Source organism: Haliotis asinina, chromosome 7, assembly GCF_037392515.1.
Source record: "Haliotis asinina isolate JCU_RB_2024 chromosome 7, JCU_Hal_asi_v2, whole genome shotgun sequence".
Classification (NCBI taxonomy): Eukaryota; Metazoa; Mollusca; class Gastropoda; order Lepetellida; family Haliotidae; genus Haliotis; species Haliotis asinina.
The window spans coordinates 22,442,685-22,460,470 of NC_090286.1; the positions used below are offsets into that span (position 1 = coordinate 22,442,685).

The 17,786-nt window shown below is 38.3% G+C and overlaps 1 protein-coding gene across 1 annotated transcript in view; it reads left to right on the forward strand.

The window, feature by feature from the left end:
* Window positions 1-17,786, forward strand: part of LOC137290575 (poly [ADP-ribose] polymerase tankyrase-like) — a 56,308-nt gene that overhangs the window by 11,034 nt on the left and 27,488 nt on the right. Inside the window, exons 10-24 of the mRNA XM_067821613.1 lie at window positions 513-644; window positions 1,552-1,680; window positions 2,869-2,943; window positions 3,716-3,879; window positions 8,253-8,362; window positions 9,653-9,762; window positions 10,356-10,512; window positions 10,789-10,997; window positions 11,834-11,933; window positions 13,200-13,324; window positions 14,867-14,914; window positions 15,391-15,519; window positions 16,224-16,379; window positions 16,657-16,758; window positions 17,068-17,260. Coding sequence (XP_067677714.1) covers window positions 513-644; window positions 1,552-1,680; window positions 2,869-2,943; window positions 3,716-3,879; window positions 8,253-8,362; window positions 9,653-9,762; window positions 10,356-10,512; window positions 10,789-10,997; window positions 11,834-11,933; window positions 13,200-13,324; window positions 14,867-14,914; window positions 15,391-15,519; window positions 16,224-16,379; window positions 16,657-16,758; window positions 17,068-17,260 — 1,939 coding nt within the window. The remainder of the gene's footprint in view (window positions 1-512; window positions 645-1,551; window positions 1,681-2,868; window positions 2,944-3,715; window positions 3,880-8,252; window positions 8,363-9,652; window positions 9,763-10,355; window positions 10,513-10,788; window positions 10,998-11,833; window positions 11,934-13,199; window positions 13,325-14,866; window positions 14,915-15,390; window positions 15,520-16,223; window positions 16,380-16,656; window positions 16,759-17,067; window positions 17,261-17,786) is intronic.

Here is a 17,786-nt window from a genome sequence, read left to right on the forward strand (position 1 = left end):
AGGATGTTAGAATTCAGTAAAAGTTAGAAGGATTTGTTTTTAATGACAGCACTCAGAAGGTATGAATGAGAAAAAATTGTTTTGTGCTGTAGCTAGCAATGTACAGCTGTAACACCACAATATCACTGTAATATTTCAAACAGTATCACGGCAAAGTTTCAGCTGTATCACCACAATGTGAGAATGCTTTACTTTACTTTTTTGCTCTATACATAACTCCAGATGTAACACTGACAGGAATTAATCTGGGCAGAAAACAAACAAAAAAGTGATGGTGTTACAATACACATTCAGTTCTAACTTACGGGCTCTTCTTGTGACATGTCTGCCCCCAAAGTTAAGATACATTCAGGTTTAATGTCTTGTATATGTTATTTCATTTTGTCTGTGATCATTGTGAAGCACACAGGGCAAATGTAAATGTCACAGTAAATGTCACACTTCTACTAACAACCTAAAGTTTGAAGCATTTTCACAGAGCAAGTCTGAGTCAGTTGTGTCTTTTGTTGCAGGATCTGTCTGATATGCAAGAGAAAAAACTTCCATCATCCATCATGACTCAAATGTTAACAGTTGGTATCGACTTCGACACCATGAATGATGTTTTGAAGGAAAAAAAGGAAAGTCAAATGGACTACTATTCAGTATGTACAACACAAATTAGCTGACATGTTGGTAAAGGCATGTTCCTTTTAAAAGTGAATAAACCCAAGTGAAATCGTTTGTGCCAATTCTATTCCTCTCCTTCTTGATCTGACAAAGCCTTCACAGATGGTCATGTCAGGTAAAATTTCTGTTCAGGGCTTCTAACTATCAAAAGTTTCAGACCAAGGATTCTTTAAAGTGAATTGGATTTGGGCAGTTCAAAATATTAATGTTCATTGTCTTTGTACAAACTGAGTTTTATACATAAGAGAGTAAAATGACAATTAGAAGCTACAAGACTGTCATTGTTTTTGATTAATCCAAAGGGATCCTTTTACAGTACTTTTAAGTTGGAACCTATGTAGGTCAAGGTTAGAATTGGTCTTCAACAACCCATTCTTGTCATAAGTGGTGACTAACATGATCGGATGTCAGGCTCCCTGACTTGCTTGACCCATTGTTATATCACAAAGATTAGTGCTCATGATGTCAGTTACTGGTTTGTTTACAGACCATTTTCACATAGCTGGGAAGCAATAAACAAACTTTTAATTGACTTTAGGATCCCACTTGTATTTAGTGTGTAAGGGTTTTAATTGAATAGTAGTTTAAAACATGGCTTAATGTGTAACAAAATGAATGAATTGGATCTAGTACTGTTGATATTGTTTTAAACATTCCTTTACATTGAAGTAAATTTAATTTTCCATTGTAATAACTTTTGTAATAATTCATTTGCTGATGTGTTGATGTCTCTGACTCAAGTTTTCATGTTACCATGTGTCATCAGATTCATGCTATCAAACGTTTTGATAGAAAGATAGCATTTATTATCTTAAATTCTTTGCTGACTAGCACCCATTTATAAGGAATTTCTAACCCTGTTTTTTTCTGTTTAATTTTTAGTATCAACAGGCGCTTACAAACATCGATGTGGCACTTCAGCATGGGCATTACAAACTTGCTGAAGCAATCATGCAGAACATACAAAAGGAACATCCACATTTGGGAAAACTGTCCAGTCTTCACTACGCGGTAAGAGTCACATAGATAGGATTACTTGTCTTGTAAATAGGACATCTTCCAGGGGAGCGGTAGCTGTTTCAACTCAAGGCTGTGTCATAGAATAAGTTTTGAATGATGGTGTTTGTTGTCAGCCTCACTGGTGCTTGGTATTGATGGGATAAAATAACTTCAGTGAGTCTGAAATTTTGTATGCATAGTTTTGCACGAGTTCCATATGAGCTGCTAGACACAATTGCTTGAGTGTTATAATTTCTTTATTACCCATTTTGTTATTGTACAGTAAGACATGTAGTAATTTTGTCAGCCCTTTTAATTGACATCACTTTCCATTGTTTAATGACATCACAGACAATGATATACAGCAACAATGGTTGCTGGGCTAAAGCGATATGTGCACATGTACACATATGATATATAACACTTTTTATTTTTCACCCTACGGATAATATAACAAGTGTAGTGTTTCTGTGTAGGATGTCCATGCCAAACTGCGGCATCGTATATCTGCTGGCTGTTACTATGGAACTGGCTTAATACTGTTCAGAGGTGCTGCACATGTGGAATGACTGTGCAGTGTCAGTAAAATAACCATGAAAATGATGTTAAACAACATTTTATCTGGCATCATACTCCTGGCATTTTGACACTTGTTACGTCTGTGATGGTACTGAATCTGTGGTGACATTATAGAATCCATAAAACACTGGCTACTGTTCATTAAAAACTTGAAAAGTTTGAGGTCCCTTTGTATGACTTGATGTAACTCTAATGTGAAGAGCTGAAGATCCTCAATACTTAGTATGGGGTGTGGGGGGTTACATTTGAAGGGAGAAGACGTCAAGGAATACATTGACACTCTGTAACTTTAAGCATAATTTGTTATTGTTAATGATTTAACAAATTTTTGAATTTAGCTCTCTTTGAGAATTTGGTTTGTTGTGTTTTAGTTAAAAAAAAACAAAACAAAAAAGATGTTTCCCATATTTTCCCATATTTCACTGTTTGACTGACCCAGCAGAGTAATGACTCAAAACATAAGCAAGACATTTTCAGTCGACAAAGTCAGATAACTGGAGTGAAGTATTGTGTTCCAGTTTCTTCACTCATGTTGCTAAGTTCGGCCACCTTACTCTAGTACTGATCAAAGTGGTGTTAAACCAAATTCTCACTCATGCATTTACTTTTACTTGGCCACAGGTTCTCTCATCAGACAAAGAATTGAAGAATTGCCCACCATCACAAGTCAAGTGGGGAATCAAATCAGTCAAAATGGTAGGTTTGAGACAGACTACAGGCCTTATTCAGAATGTGTATTCTTAATGGTGTCTGGACCTAGGTTTTATTTGTTTACTTGTGTACCCAGCAGATCATTGGCTCTGGTCTTGAGTGTGCCATCTTGAGGTAAAAAGTTCTTTGTCAACACCAGGTGTCAATAATGATTCTCAGATATATCTGAGTATATACCATACATTACTGTAAAGCAGCCTGTAGAAGAGGTGACCAGTAAGAAAATGACTTTGTATTGTTTCATCTGAACGAATAAGAGAAAGCAACTTTTTCAGTGAAGATATCAAACTGGCAATTAAACATCACTAGACAAGATTATTTACCTTTTCAGTTTTTGTTTTTACTGGGCTTGAAATTATATGGAAGGATTAGGATTACCTTCAACCTCTGTCTTGTCTTTGACACCCAAGGGACTTTTTGTTTGGGCAGATAATTGTGACTGTTTTTTCTCTGGCATTGATGTTGTATGTTTATGCTACTTGTGGAAGGATCTGATGACTCTGGGTTTGAACCCCAAGTTTTTCAGATTGTAATACTTTGGTCTCTTGTCCATGTGTTTCAACATCCATGTGGTAAACATTTCCAATATGTGTCAGTTAGAACTAGAATGCTCTTCCTCAGATTGGCATGAATTATAGCTGTTTTCCTTCAAAATGCCTGGGGCAGACTTAAATGCACAAAAAGCAGATGCTGTGCAAATAATGTTAAGCTGAAATGGTATGAGATAGTGATGTCACCAACTCATTCACACCAACAGATAACTCCAATCCATATTGCTGCCTGTAACCCGAACACTCAGCCCCTGGACCGATTGCTGAAGGTGGAGCCCGACTTCCACATCTCGGACAAGTGTAACCGAAGACCCATCCACTTCGCTGCAGGCTGTGAGTCCACTGCCCCACTGGAGTACCTGGTGGGAAGGTCAGTTTAATCTGGGATAGTCTGGGTTTATCTGGTTTTGACCATTTATGATCAGTCATGACTGTTTATGCTTCATGTTTTCCCCTTGTGATAAGAGATTACAACTGAAGTTTCTGATATATTTCTGTATAAAGGGGTTGACCAACCTTAGCCAAAAGACACAGAACAGTAAACTACTGTTTCAATCCTCCTCCATTAACAGCTAGTGTCCAGGATCAAAGTTTGTCCATCAGTTTGTTATAAGCATGTTCGACTGCATTCAAATATTGTACAAGTCATACATTTTATTGAACCGAAAGACAGTTGTAAATGTTGACTATGTTTCCCTGGATATCTTTAGGCAGGGCAGGTAAGTCTTTGTACCCGTGACCTTCCCATCTCTAACAGATAAGATGTCACACAACACAACAAATGGAGAAGTAGTGATGTCACCACTTGTTTTAATCAGGAAATTTGATAGCTATTGTTAATGTATCATTTGAATCTCTGATTCACAATGAAATTATGATGGCAAATGGCTTACTATTGTGACAGAATGGAGATATGGAACATCAGAGACCATATAATAGAGGGACGGCCCTCTCCAACAGTTTATCATTAAACATCAGCGCTACGGTCTGGCATGTAACTGATACACATCGACACCCTGCTGCTAACTTTCGGTAACCGGAACACATGCCAGCAGATGCGCAGACATTCGCAAATGAGCACTCTGGTAACCACGTAAACAATATTGCGTAATATCCGGACCGAGAGTTAATTCCTTAGCTGGATTTCACTGGATGCGACTGACAGTCAAAGATTACATGAACAGCTCCAATAAACTGATTACAATAATCATAATCTCTATCTTGTCTCTCAGAAGATGTCAACTTTTCAACTGTCGCACATGTCAACTGACAAAATCGCTGAAAATGTGTATCATTCGCGAAATCGGTGCTGTTTTAGGCCAGTCATGTAACAGTACTGTTGTCAATATCCCCGATGTTCGCTGAACTTCATCACATAATCTCTAGATTTTTTTTAAGTATCCGTTGCCACTGGTTGGTGGTTCACTAAATGATGCTATTAGTCTCTGATTTTGATTTCATATTAATTTGCGTAACTTTATGAAGCTGATAGTCCCAACGAAACATGATTTCACATTATCCACGAATGTTACAGTAATGTTTGTTTGAATGCCAGTTTGGGGCTGACAGTGATAATGCTTTCGGAGTCATACGGAGACATACGCACATTATAATATGTTGGTTTTTTTTGCAAAGGAAAGCTACTCAGAACTACTAAAGCCACGAGGACCATTTTCACAAACGTCAATGTACATTACATACAGTAACTGTGTATAGTTGATTTTGTGACCATTTGACCGTTTCTTTCACAGTAGATTGAGAGGGAATGAAACAAAGACTTGAGAACTTGAACTTGTCGTGATATAAAGGTCGTGAAGCATCCCCCCAAACACACTACCTGTTGAAATTAATCATTTTCATAGGGTTCATAACTTTAATTTTATCATGACACTTACCATGAAAAATTTGTCACATAACTTTCCGAAAATACCGGAATTGCAACTGACAGGGACTGTGCAGGTGTGATTGTGATTGTGATGTTATGTTATATAAAAGAACAATAAATATATATGTATGTATATGTATTGCTAAATACAACTATTTAGATAATATTCTTTCAAGCTTTCATTAAAAACAAATATGAATGTCAGTTGTTTGAAATTGAGACTAACACTAAAGAATATACTAATTTTTAAAAATATTAAAACATGAAATGAAAAATATTAAATCTGTACACAACTTCGTAAAGGGATATCTTTAAGAGAATAACCATCAAGCCACACAGTTTCAAACCTGGTGAAGAACACAGTTCAAAGGTCTTACCTCTTGCAAGTGAAGTTCAAATGATGGATGCCTGAAAGATAGTGTATTTGCAACCCTATGATGGATGCATCACAGTCAGGTTCAATACTTGGTCATGATCTGATTCAAATCGTAAAAGCCCTTAGAGTAGAGATTCCCATGTCACAAACGATTTTATAGTTGAAGACAAAACCAAGTTATGGGGACAGTCTTTATTTATTTCATAGTTATTGTGACAATAAAGTTACACTATGTGTTCAGTGGTTTTGCCATTAAAGCTCGTTATCATGCACTCGAGAGGTACTTTGGATCATATATCATCAGATGTACATACAGGAAGATTTTATTTAGAGTATGCACACCTGTATAGAAAGTCAGCAGCCATCACAGACTTATTCACATCTTCGCCCAGTTTTTGCTAAACCGCAGAATTAATGGCAGAACCGCCATCATAATCTGTCTGATCCTGCTGGCATGGGGTGTCTGTGCGTTCATCAGTGTCAATGAAGAATGACTTCCACTGTTTGTCACACAGTGCATCTATTGAACTGGGAAAAGGAGATGAACAATTTTGATATTAAAGAAAAAATAACAGGAATTCAGTGCTCTAAATACTTGTTGAAATTATGTGATAGCTGAATGTCAGTGCTCTTTCAAACAAGATTGGTTTACTTACTCTCAAGATGGGAATATTGCACTTAATTGACACTGTATGTTTCCTTACATAAGAAAAGAAGCAATATTAATTCTTGACTATATAAACGTTTTGATATTTCAAACTTTTTTCTGCAGATAACGGATAATACAAATACCTATAGAATAAATAAATACCAATAACTACAAATTATCAACTTTTTCTCAACAATTTCATCCAATAAAATGATTTCTGTGGTGTGCACCCTTAGTGACCAGAAACACCTGAATATATTACTTCCATTATTACTTACCTGCAATCATCAGGAACTGTTCATTGAACTTTCTTTTTCCTGGGCATCTACAAGACAAAATAATAAGTTTATGCTATAATTGGTGTAATGATATAAGTATAAAGTTGAATAAGGTAACTTAAATCATAATTAAACTTCATTAAGAAGAAAAATGATAAAAACAGAAAAATATAGTATTTCATGAAAAATAAGGATATTTGCTACAAGCATAATCATCACAATGAACAAAAATGGAAATATGTACAAATATTTACAACCCATAAGTGCATGAGACTTTTGAAGAATTGACTAAACATATATTCGGGTCATATTAACAAACAAAATTAATGTTGTGTCGTCTGCTACATGGTATCTGAAATGTGCAGTACATGATGCAAATGCGGGTTTACGTAAAAAATCATAAAAACTAAAATACCGATCATAGCCATATAAATTTAGTACCAAGCAAAAGAGGAATTCGCCGTACATGGTCACATACTTATTTTAAAAATGCTGGTAGTAAACTGTTATTGTGAAAGCGTGCGGAAATCAAGTGTTGTGGAGTAAATATTTCAGAAAACATTCACAGTTCGTCGTATTGCAGGAGTCAAAATAAGGAATTATACGTCCTCCTCAGATTTATAAATACCACTAAACCAAACTTTATCTAATCTGCTTTTATTACATCCCGGTAACTAAGGACTGGTATTGAAAATTAGTAGCTGTTATTGAAAATCAAAAACGGGACTTTCGACGATTTTGCACCGCCGCCATTGTCCTCACAGAACAAAGATCACACATGACAGCATTCATCAAATACAATGACATGTATACGCTTTAGCACCACTAAAAACCTCAGATGCACTCTTACAAATATATGTATGTACATGAGAATAAATGAGAAAAACTAAATCTTACCTTTGTAATGAAAATACGCAAAATCTATGACTGAGGTGAACACATGTTCCTCGCAGCTTCCGGATAGGCTGCGCAGTACAAGCCGTAGCGCTGATGGTTTTGCGCATTGGCTTGAGGGCCGTCCCTCTATTGTATGGTCTCTGGGAACATCAAGGAATCTGGCTGTCATGCCATAATATAAGTGCTGGGGGCGGTGGGGTAGCTTACTGGTTTAAGTGTTCGCTCGTCATGCTGAAGACACGGGTTCGATTCCCCACATGGGTACAATGTGTGAAGTCCATTTTATTGCTGGAATATTGCTAAAAAGTGGAGTAAAACTGAACTCACTCATTCACTAATATAAGTGCTATGTTGCTCAAAGTTCAGTATCAGAACTAGGTATCATTTGCCCAGTTTAGGCGAAATCCTAACACATTCTAAAGAAAAATGTATTATGATATACACTGAGGGACAAAATAAAGTATCACATGAAAGCAATAGTGTTTCTTGTCCAAGGTCTTCAAAAGCTTGTGTATTGCATTGCTTGTAAAGAAAGCTGGGAAAAAAATAAAGGAACACTCATGATTTCATGTGATCCCTTATTTTTATCCCTCAGTATATATTGTGACTTTTGTATCCTGTTCCATTATTGAGCATCATGTGTTATTGTGTGTTGTAGGGGGGCCAACATGTATGACTGTGACCACAAGGGAGAAACTCCACTGCACTTTGCTGTCCATGCAAATAGAGTTAAAAATGTGAAGTATCTGCTGCAAGAAGCAAAAAAAAGTAAGTCTAAGTTGTATTTGTAACTATGTGGTATGTGTAAGAGAACAACTGTCGAACTGGTCTTGGGGAGGTTTTGTGTCTGATCTTGCATATTTGCAACAGGATAAATACTGTTTTACTGGACATGTATTGTATATACTGGGGTAAGTGTGTTATTTGAACATGTGGTATTTTTGTCTTTGATTGCAGCATCTGGTATATTAGTGTGTGATGGGAAGCATGCAGTGTGTTTGTGTCAGATTGTAAACGTGTATTAGTGTGTTGTCTGAAGCATTTATCAGTGTATTATTTTAAGCATATATTTTACTTGTGTTCATCGGAAGCATTTGGTGTGTGTATGTGATGTTATAAGCATGTGTGTTTGTGTGTTATTTGAAGTGAATGTGCTTGTGTGTTATTGAAAGTATGTGGTGTGTTTGTGCTTTATGATGTGTGAATGTTTTTAAAGAATATGGTGTTTTAGTGCATTATTTAAAGCATTTGTGTTTCTGTTTTGTTGGAAGCATGTGTTGGGTAAGAGTGTTTTTGAAACATATTGCATGTTTTTGTTTGTTTGAATTTATTTGAGTTCATTTATTGCCTTCCAAATTGTTTTTTCTCCATACAAGTCAATATGAGACAACCGTTTCGTGCCATTCCTCTTTAGTGTGATTAGAAGTGTAGAGTTATGACAGCGTGAAAGAACATCACACATATGACGTGATAAGCACATTAGAATGCCCCTAAATGACTGGTTGAGAGATGGGTTGTCCATATCATCATTCCAAATTTTTCCTAGTTATCTGTTCATATATGTGACTTAAGATAACATCTAGGTTCTCAAGTAGCACATGATGGAAAGAGTAGACTGCACACGTGTATAATTACTCTTTGTTGCTTTTTTTTGAAGGATATTTTACTTTCAAAATTAGCTGATAGTAATGTCTCTCCTCACTATATTTTAACATGTACACATGTCATGAAATTAGAAAACAATGCAATGCCACTTCAAATACTATGCGTGTGACGTCTCCAAATATTTCCAAACATGCTGACACAGTCATGTTCCTTGAGGACAATCAGGGGTGTTAGGGTAGCCTTGTCATGCCAAAAATACGGGTTCAATTTGCCACCTGGTTGCAATGTGTGAAGCCCATCCTGGTGTCCTTTGCCATGATATTGCTGGAATATTGATAAAAGCAGTGTATAACCATACTCCAAGACAGTCAGAATGTCCTTATCGAAGCTTAACCATTGGAAGAAGCGAGGAACTGTCATGAAATGTATATATAAATGTGTTGTATTTTTTAGGTATGAGTGACGATGATCCAATCTTTTTGCGCTTTGGGGTTGGAGGTGTGAATCGTCCAAACAAGGCCTCATACACCCCGATGCATATGGCCACAGAGAAAGGCTATTTGGTAAGTCAGCTTGCTCACCTTTCCAGTTTTTCACATCTCCATTAAAGTGATATCTCTGAAGATGAAGGATATACTTTAAAATGTTGTTGATTTCCTAATCATGAAATATAACTTTTTAATGTCCTGCTATGAACTTTTGATTTTCTTGAATCTATTAAAAGTACCTTTCATGTGTTGCTCTACTACCTTTATTATGAAGCAGAAATGAATCAGTAGAATTCTGTCCCCGAGTTATGTCAGGATTTGGAGGATGGATGTTTTGCACCTTCAGCATCTGACTGTGTGCTTTTCTCCAGTGTCATTCTTGTTAAAATTCATTCAAAGCAGCATTAGATCTAAGTCAGTGACCTTCGGATCTCGCTTTTTGCATATTGGAAATGTATTTTACACTGTTTCTGCTGGAAAAAACAAGTTCTATGGGTAGTCAGCTTCTTTATTGCAAGGAGTTCGACATGTTGATGTAGGTACTAACACCGTTATCTAACTCTGAACTCATTGCAACAAAGAAGCTGACTATCCATAGAGGTTGTTTTCCCTTATCTACATAACTTCAGAAATACCCTCAAGGAAACTGTTTCCATTGTTTGTTTCAGGAAATTGTTGAGGTGCTGATCAGTTATGGAGCCAAGGTAGATGTGCCACTGAACACTTCTCGCTTTAAGGTCACACCCCTCATGATGGCTGCTCAGTTCGGCTTCCAGGATACACTGAACTTCCTAGTGGAGAATGGGGCAGTTGTACAGCGGAAAGGTGAGGTCGTTTTGATGGAAGGCTATTAATCCAATCAGTTAGGTCAAGATCCAGTCTTGGGGTATTTTTGTGTGTTTTTCTTTTAAAAATTGTGTGAAAACAACCTTGAATGAATATCAAGGAAGCCTGAACTACATTTACTTGATATGCATTATGGAAGGCACTTATTTGTAGTTAAAGAAATGAATCAGAAGGCATTGCCTTTTAAACATGAATGATGAAATTATAAAGCAGTGTTGCCTGAGATTTGAAAGTCTTACCCTGAACTGTTCTCAGACCGTCTAGGCAGAACAGCCCTAATCCATGCTGCAATGAATGGGAACACAAATGTCTTGTCCTACCTACTAAACATTGGCTGCAACCCCAACCTGTGTGACAACTCCGGCAACTCCCCCATCATGTATGCTGCAGCATATGGTTGGTACTTCTGTGTAGAATCTCTGCTTGGTGCAGGAGCAGACGTCAATTTAGGCAATGATTGGAAGGTGAGTTCATGACCCATAGGATGATATATACTGTACTGTAACGCTGATATGACTGGGAGGTGTTGATAACCCATAGGCTGTTATGTACTGTTGCTCTGATATAACTGGGAGGTGTTGATAACCCAGAGATATATAGCAAAGTACCCAAGTACTGTGGAGCAATCTAGTATGAACATATTCTTCTGCATCCTTCTGTGTCCTTTGAATGAATTTGAGTGCAAGTATAATTTTCCACAACATGGACTCACAACTCTTTGACAAAACAGGACGTGAAGAAGTGTATGGCAGTCATGAAAAACATTGTCCAATGGAGTGAGTGAGTGAGTGAGTGAGTGAGTGAGTGAGTGAGTGAGTGAGTGAGTGAGTGAGTGAGTGAGTGAGTGAGTGAGTGAGTGAGTGAGTATGGTTTTACGATGCTTTACGATCACTGCGGGGGACACCAGAAATGGGTTTCACACATTGTACCCATGTGGGGAATCAAACCTGGGTCACATGTGCAACGAACGGACGCTTAAACAACTTGGCTACCCCACCGCCCCTTGTCTAATATGGACAATGTTAGAGTTAATTATTGATCTTGTTTTATTGTTGTGAAGATTCTTTTATTGTCTAACGGCCAATGATGTTTACATTTTTCATTACATTATGACAGATGATGGATGGAAGTGTGGAGCATATTTTCTCAGCTGACATTGTTCTTTGAGTGTATTTGTCTATAGAGAGAAGTGTGATGGACGGTATAATCTCATTATTTCAACTTGAGATTCATGTAATGTCATGAAAAATTAAAATGGGATCATTCACTAATGATCAGATGTCTGTTTTGTCTTCTTCAGACCACACCTCTCTCCATCGCCTACATGAAGAGTCATTTTGGCATTGTCAGCCTGCTGCTGACAAAATCTGACGTTGATGTTGACTTCCAGGATGACCAAGGTAGGTCAGCTAATTACTAAGATAACTTACAATTGATACTGCATTTGGTGTATTGAGATCCCTATGGTGATTTTGGTGTGAATTGGTTCCCGAGAATTTGTTTGTAGTTTAGTTTTGCACTCAGAACCATCCAGCTATCGAGGGTGATCTGTAAACAGTTATGGAGGTGAGGCATTTGACTGATTGACATAATGAACATTGATCTATTCAATTTCAGTATGAAGACATAAATCAACCAGCGGTTTTGACCACCCATTTTCATCAGTTGACTCTTACAACAAAACGTGTTGCTGAACACCCAATCTTCATTGGTCAGGTCCATGCTTGTTGTAAGAGGTGACTAACTGGAATGGTTGGCCTGGCTTTGTGAATTGGTTAATTGTCGGACTTTCTTGCCAGTGATTTCTCTGGTCCTTGCTCAATTTAATATGAGTGTGTCATAAAATAACATGAATATAGCTGATTGTGTCACTGAAGCAATCTGTGTGTGAGCTGATGGTTTATCTGACGAAGGACAGGAAGAAGATACTGATGGCTGTACACCTCTCATAATGTGGTGATGGTGTGACACTTTGCACTTACTATTAATCACTGATTTCTCCTTGCTCAGTTATTTATATTTGTGTAGCTAGAATATTGCTGACTGTGATGTCATAACTAATATAATGAAACAAATTCTATCTTTGAGTGAGGGTCTAGCTGTTTAAATCTCTAAAGCATTGAGTCGATTATGATAAGTGTGCATCATGTTCATGTTCCAGTAGGGTGTATCATGGGGTAAAGATTTTCTGTCCTGAATTCATCTAACTTATTGACCCCAGATAAAGAGGACTGCTCTTTTGGAAATTTTGTTTTAATATGATGTGAGCTGTCATTGATGTTCTAATGACTACTATATGGTACATAGCTTGTGAAAATCTTGGTTAGAATTGGTCTTTAGTAGCCCATAGTTGTTGTAAAAGGCGACTAATGGGATCAGGTGGTCAGGCTCGCTGACTTCGTTGACACATGTCATTGTATTCCAGCTCTGTAGACTGATGCTCATGCTGTTGATCACTGAAATGTCTGTCCCAGACTTTATAGTTGACAGTCTGCTGCCTTATAACTGGAATATTGCTGACTGCAGTGTTAAACAACCAGCCAGTCATAACGTTACAAGTACATGTAATACATGCTGTAAGAATATTAGTGTTGGAATATGCATTTTAAGTTTTTTCTGCATTCATAATTGTAAGATATTGACAGTGACATATTGATCTGTTTCAGGGATGACCTTGGTATCTACAGCTGCCTCCAGTGCCCTGTACCCAGACCTGTATGACCAGATGGTTTATCTGGTGAAAGACAAGGCAGCTAGTTGCACCTTTGTGGATGTTGACGGTCGTACACCTGTGAGTTGAAAACTTTTACTTGTAGCAATGGATCAAGACATGTCAGTTTTTGGTCATAGCATCGTCAGTTCCTGAATCATGAGCACTTCTATAGGCATGAAGCTTTATGCTTGCATGTATCTTTACAAGATCTCACCAGATGAAACCCCTTTGGCACGTGTACCAAATTTCACTCTTATTTTGTTTGACAGAATGAGTATTATAGAGTTCTTGTTTTATTTCACGAAAATCCAGTTGAAACAAATGTCAAGTCCTCAAATTTATTCTTCATAATGCTGTTAAAATTTGAAGTCTGAAGACTGACTGAAATAACAAAAAACAAAGACTCTTAAGTTTCAATGCACAGTGAACTACAGAAAATGGCTGACATCCATTCACTGACAAAGTTACCTCCAAAAGCAAAATATAGACACTCAAAATTACCAAATCAGCATAATGCTACCCAAATATATATATAACAATAAATTGGAGTACATACCATTTTGTTCGACCTCCACATCCATCCAATCTAGTGTGAGACACTCTCACTACCTAACTCTCTCAACCATGTGCCTCTCAGTCACCCATGTGCTTCCCAGTCACCCATCTGGAGTTACTTGACTTACCTTAGCCTAGGTAATTGAATCACCTCATAAATCTCTCTCTCTCATCTCATAGATCAATCAATCACACACACTCTCTCTCTCTCGCTTTCTCGTTGATACTAATACTCAAAAACTTACCATGCACACTTAGTACACATATCATTTGTATTCAATACACTCACTCATGCTCCCTAAATGCAACCATTCTATACATTCATACCAATTTACATACACACAAAATCAAGACCCGTGAAGGTCCCGGGGTAGAATAGGCCTTCAGCAACCCATGCTTGCCATAAAAGGCGACTCAGCTTGTCGTAAGAGGCGACTAACGGGATCAGGTGGTCAGGCTCACTGACTTGGTTGACACATGTCATCGGTTCACAATTGCGCAGATCGATGCTCATGTTGTTGATCACTGGATTGTCTTGTCCAGACTCGATTATTTACAGACCGCCGCCATATAGCTGGAATATTGCTGAGTGCGGCGTAAAACTCAACTCACTCACTCACTCACTCACAAAATCAACTTGTTACCTGCACGCTTCAAGTATGGTTTTATGATGTTTTCAGCAATATCTCAAATATGAAAGGATATACAAAACGCCAGAAACGGGCGCTGCACACTGTACCCATGTGACGGATCAAACACTAGACTTAAGTGTGATGAGCAAATACTTATACCTCTAGGCTAACCCACCACTCTGTGGAAAATCTCTGTGTAATCCATTACCTGTTACCCTTGCAATGTTGCTAATACAGTCCTGGGGCATGACCATGATTACCTTAAGAACTTTTGTCTTTAATATGAGATTAAAGTATGCACGTAATGTTTCTAGTTTTCAACTATGCAGTCTGTTTGTTAGGTTATTGATTCGGACACAAATGTTGTGGTCTCCCATTCCTCGGTATACATTGTTATAACAACAGACATAATGTGCTGTCTGTTCTGTTACAGCTTCATCATCTGGCCCGAAATGACATCCTCCTGGAGGGCACACAGGCAGTGAGTTACCATGGTTACTGGGTAGAAATCTGATTGGAGGAGGGAGTTAAAGTGCATGTTGATTTCCTGGGTATATTGTCAATGTTCTCAAGGCTAAACATTACATTTTCCTCCATATACCTTTTCCATGATGCAAACAAAATTCTTCCTTTTCATTATGCTGCCCTTGAAATGATGCAGCATCCATGTGAGGGTTCTGGGTATTACTTTTCCACCTTTCAAAGAATGAATTAGTGTCCCTTGAGTAAAGTCAAATCTTCCTACCTTGATAACACCAGGTCTGAAGGAAATGTCACCTGTGAAATGGCATGTCTTACTACCCTGACATCAATGATAGTTGCTTATGTCCAGGTTTTTTCCTTTGCAAGCTGCATTATTAACTCATCCATCACCTGTATGTTTGTTCTCATATTAGACCTTTAACTAAGACATTTGTTGGGTCAGTTTGTGATATTCCTACCTGCATATGATTGCAGACCCCATTGCCAAGTGATGAGGCGATGGAGACAAGTGTTAAGATCGCCAAGTTGCTGGTGGAAAATGGCTGTGATCCAAAGGCTGTCGATAAGAACAGAATGTCGGCTATCATGGCAGCTATGAGAACTGTAAGTCAGGCTTTTATAAATTGTTTGTTTTTAATCTTTTGCTTAAACATCAGATCATGAAAGTACCAAGAAAATACAAAGAGAAAACAAAAATAACAAAATACAAATCAAAATACCTCCCTCCATATCTTTAGTTCATCTGACTGAAGTCAAGTAAGCTTCAATCATAGCCTGTATGTTCAATTTTCAATATCTAGAAGGTATCTTTCCTGACAGTTATACTGTTCACTACATTTCTAGGTGTGCTGCTGTATCCATGAAGATACAGGTTAGAACTGATCCTCAGCAACCCTGCTTGTCGTAAAAGGCGACTAATGGGACCACGTGGTCAGGCTTTGCTGACTTGGTTGACACATGTCATCATATCCCAGTTTTGTTGATTAATGCTCATGCTGTTGTTGAGTGGATGGTGTGTTCCAGACTTGATTGTTTATTCACAGACCACATCAATTGAAAACACCATGATTGGTAATTAGACCAGAATTCATCTCGCTAACATAGATTCCTGAATGTCAAACCGAAGGCCACCAATACCATGAAAAGCTTATCTTAACGTAACTCCACTGTATGGAATATGTACTTGATGCATAGCTGTAGCTAATGTTTTATGATACAACATTCATGACCTCACCTGTTCCAGATATTTTGATTTGTAGTCTCATTGTAAACAGGCCTTATTCATCAGTTATTGTTTTTCTTTCCAGGGCAATGTTCAGCTAGTTGAGTTTCTGCTGAAGGTGGACAGCCCAATCTTTACAGAGCTGGACAAAGAAGGGGACACCATCCTCCATTCTCTGTGTTATGACCATATGGACTCCATGAAGGACTACCTTGCTGTCCTCAAGTGCATTGTTTCAAAGGTGAGCTTCACATTTCTACTCCATGAAGGATTGCTCTACTCACTCACTTGCACCCAATTTCACTTGCACTCACCTCACCTCACCTCACCTCACCTCACCTCACCTCACCTCACCTCACCTCACCTCACCTCACCTCACCTCACCTCACCTCACCTCACCTCACCTCACCTCACCTCACCTCACCTCACCTCACCTCCTTATCTGTACTTGTTTTAGCTTGCAATTATCTCTTGGACTCGAAAGGTAACATAATGTAATGAATGGTCTTTCCATGCAGGATGCAGCACAGAAGGAAGCTTTCATAGAAATGGCGAAGACCTACTGCAATGATGGCAGTACTCCACTGCTGGCAGCCTGTCAACAGTACAGTGTCTGCAAGGTAATGTTATTACTGTACGTACTTCAAAATTTTACAGTATCTTAACAGGCAAATTATTTTAACACCCCTTCACTTCCCCTACTCTTACCTCTCATACCATAAAAAATGGTGAGTGCCAACTGATTGTCTCAGTCTTTGAAGGAACTTAGACAGATTCATCTGTGGATATTGTGGGTGAGAATATAAGGCCTGGGTTACTTATTGTTGTGAATAGAGATGGCTCAGTGGATTGGCTGATGAGGCAATTGGACTTGCTGGATTGATCCTCTGCATGTTTGTGTTTGTCACACATGATTTTGATTTCAACAGAAAAAACTGAGTTCATCTGACAGCAAGGAGGATAAGGCAGCTGGAAGGTTATTGTGGAAACGTGGACGTGATTTCATCAAGTATCTGATTGATGAATTGAAGTCTGATGTGAATGCCATCATATGTGAGAAACGTTATGAGAAGGAGGAGGACAAGCCAGAGAAGGAAGAGGACAGATACCAGCCTGACTGGGGTAATGGTGGCTGAAAAAGGCCTGAGGAGGCATTGAATGACTGTGAAATGACTAGAAGATGGCAGGAAAGGAGTGGATATAGAAAATGGATGACAGGGATGGAATCTGACAGGAAGGATTGGAAAATGGACAGGAGGGCTGGGAGCTATGTAGAACAGATGGAAAATGAATGGCAGCTGAGAGGAAGGGTTCGGATATAGATGGGAATGGCCAAAGGATGATAGGAAGGGATGGGAAATGGATAAGGTGGCTTGATGCTGACTGGAAGGGGTGGGAAATGAATGGAAGCTGATAGGAAGGGACTGGAAATTGATTGGATGGCTTGATGCTGACTGGAAAGATTGAAAAATTTATTCAAGCTGGCATGAAATGATTGGAAATTGTTAGGATGACTGGTTGGGGTTAGGGAGGGAGTAGACATGATAGGATTGATGGAAACTGACAGTAACAGTTGGGATTAGAAATGGATAGCACAGCATGATGCTGACAGGAAGTGATGGAGTGGAAATGAATGGAAAATGATGGC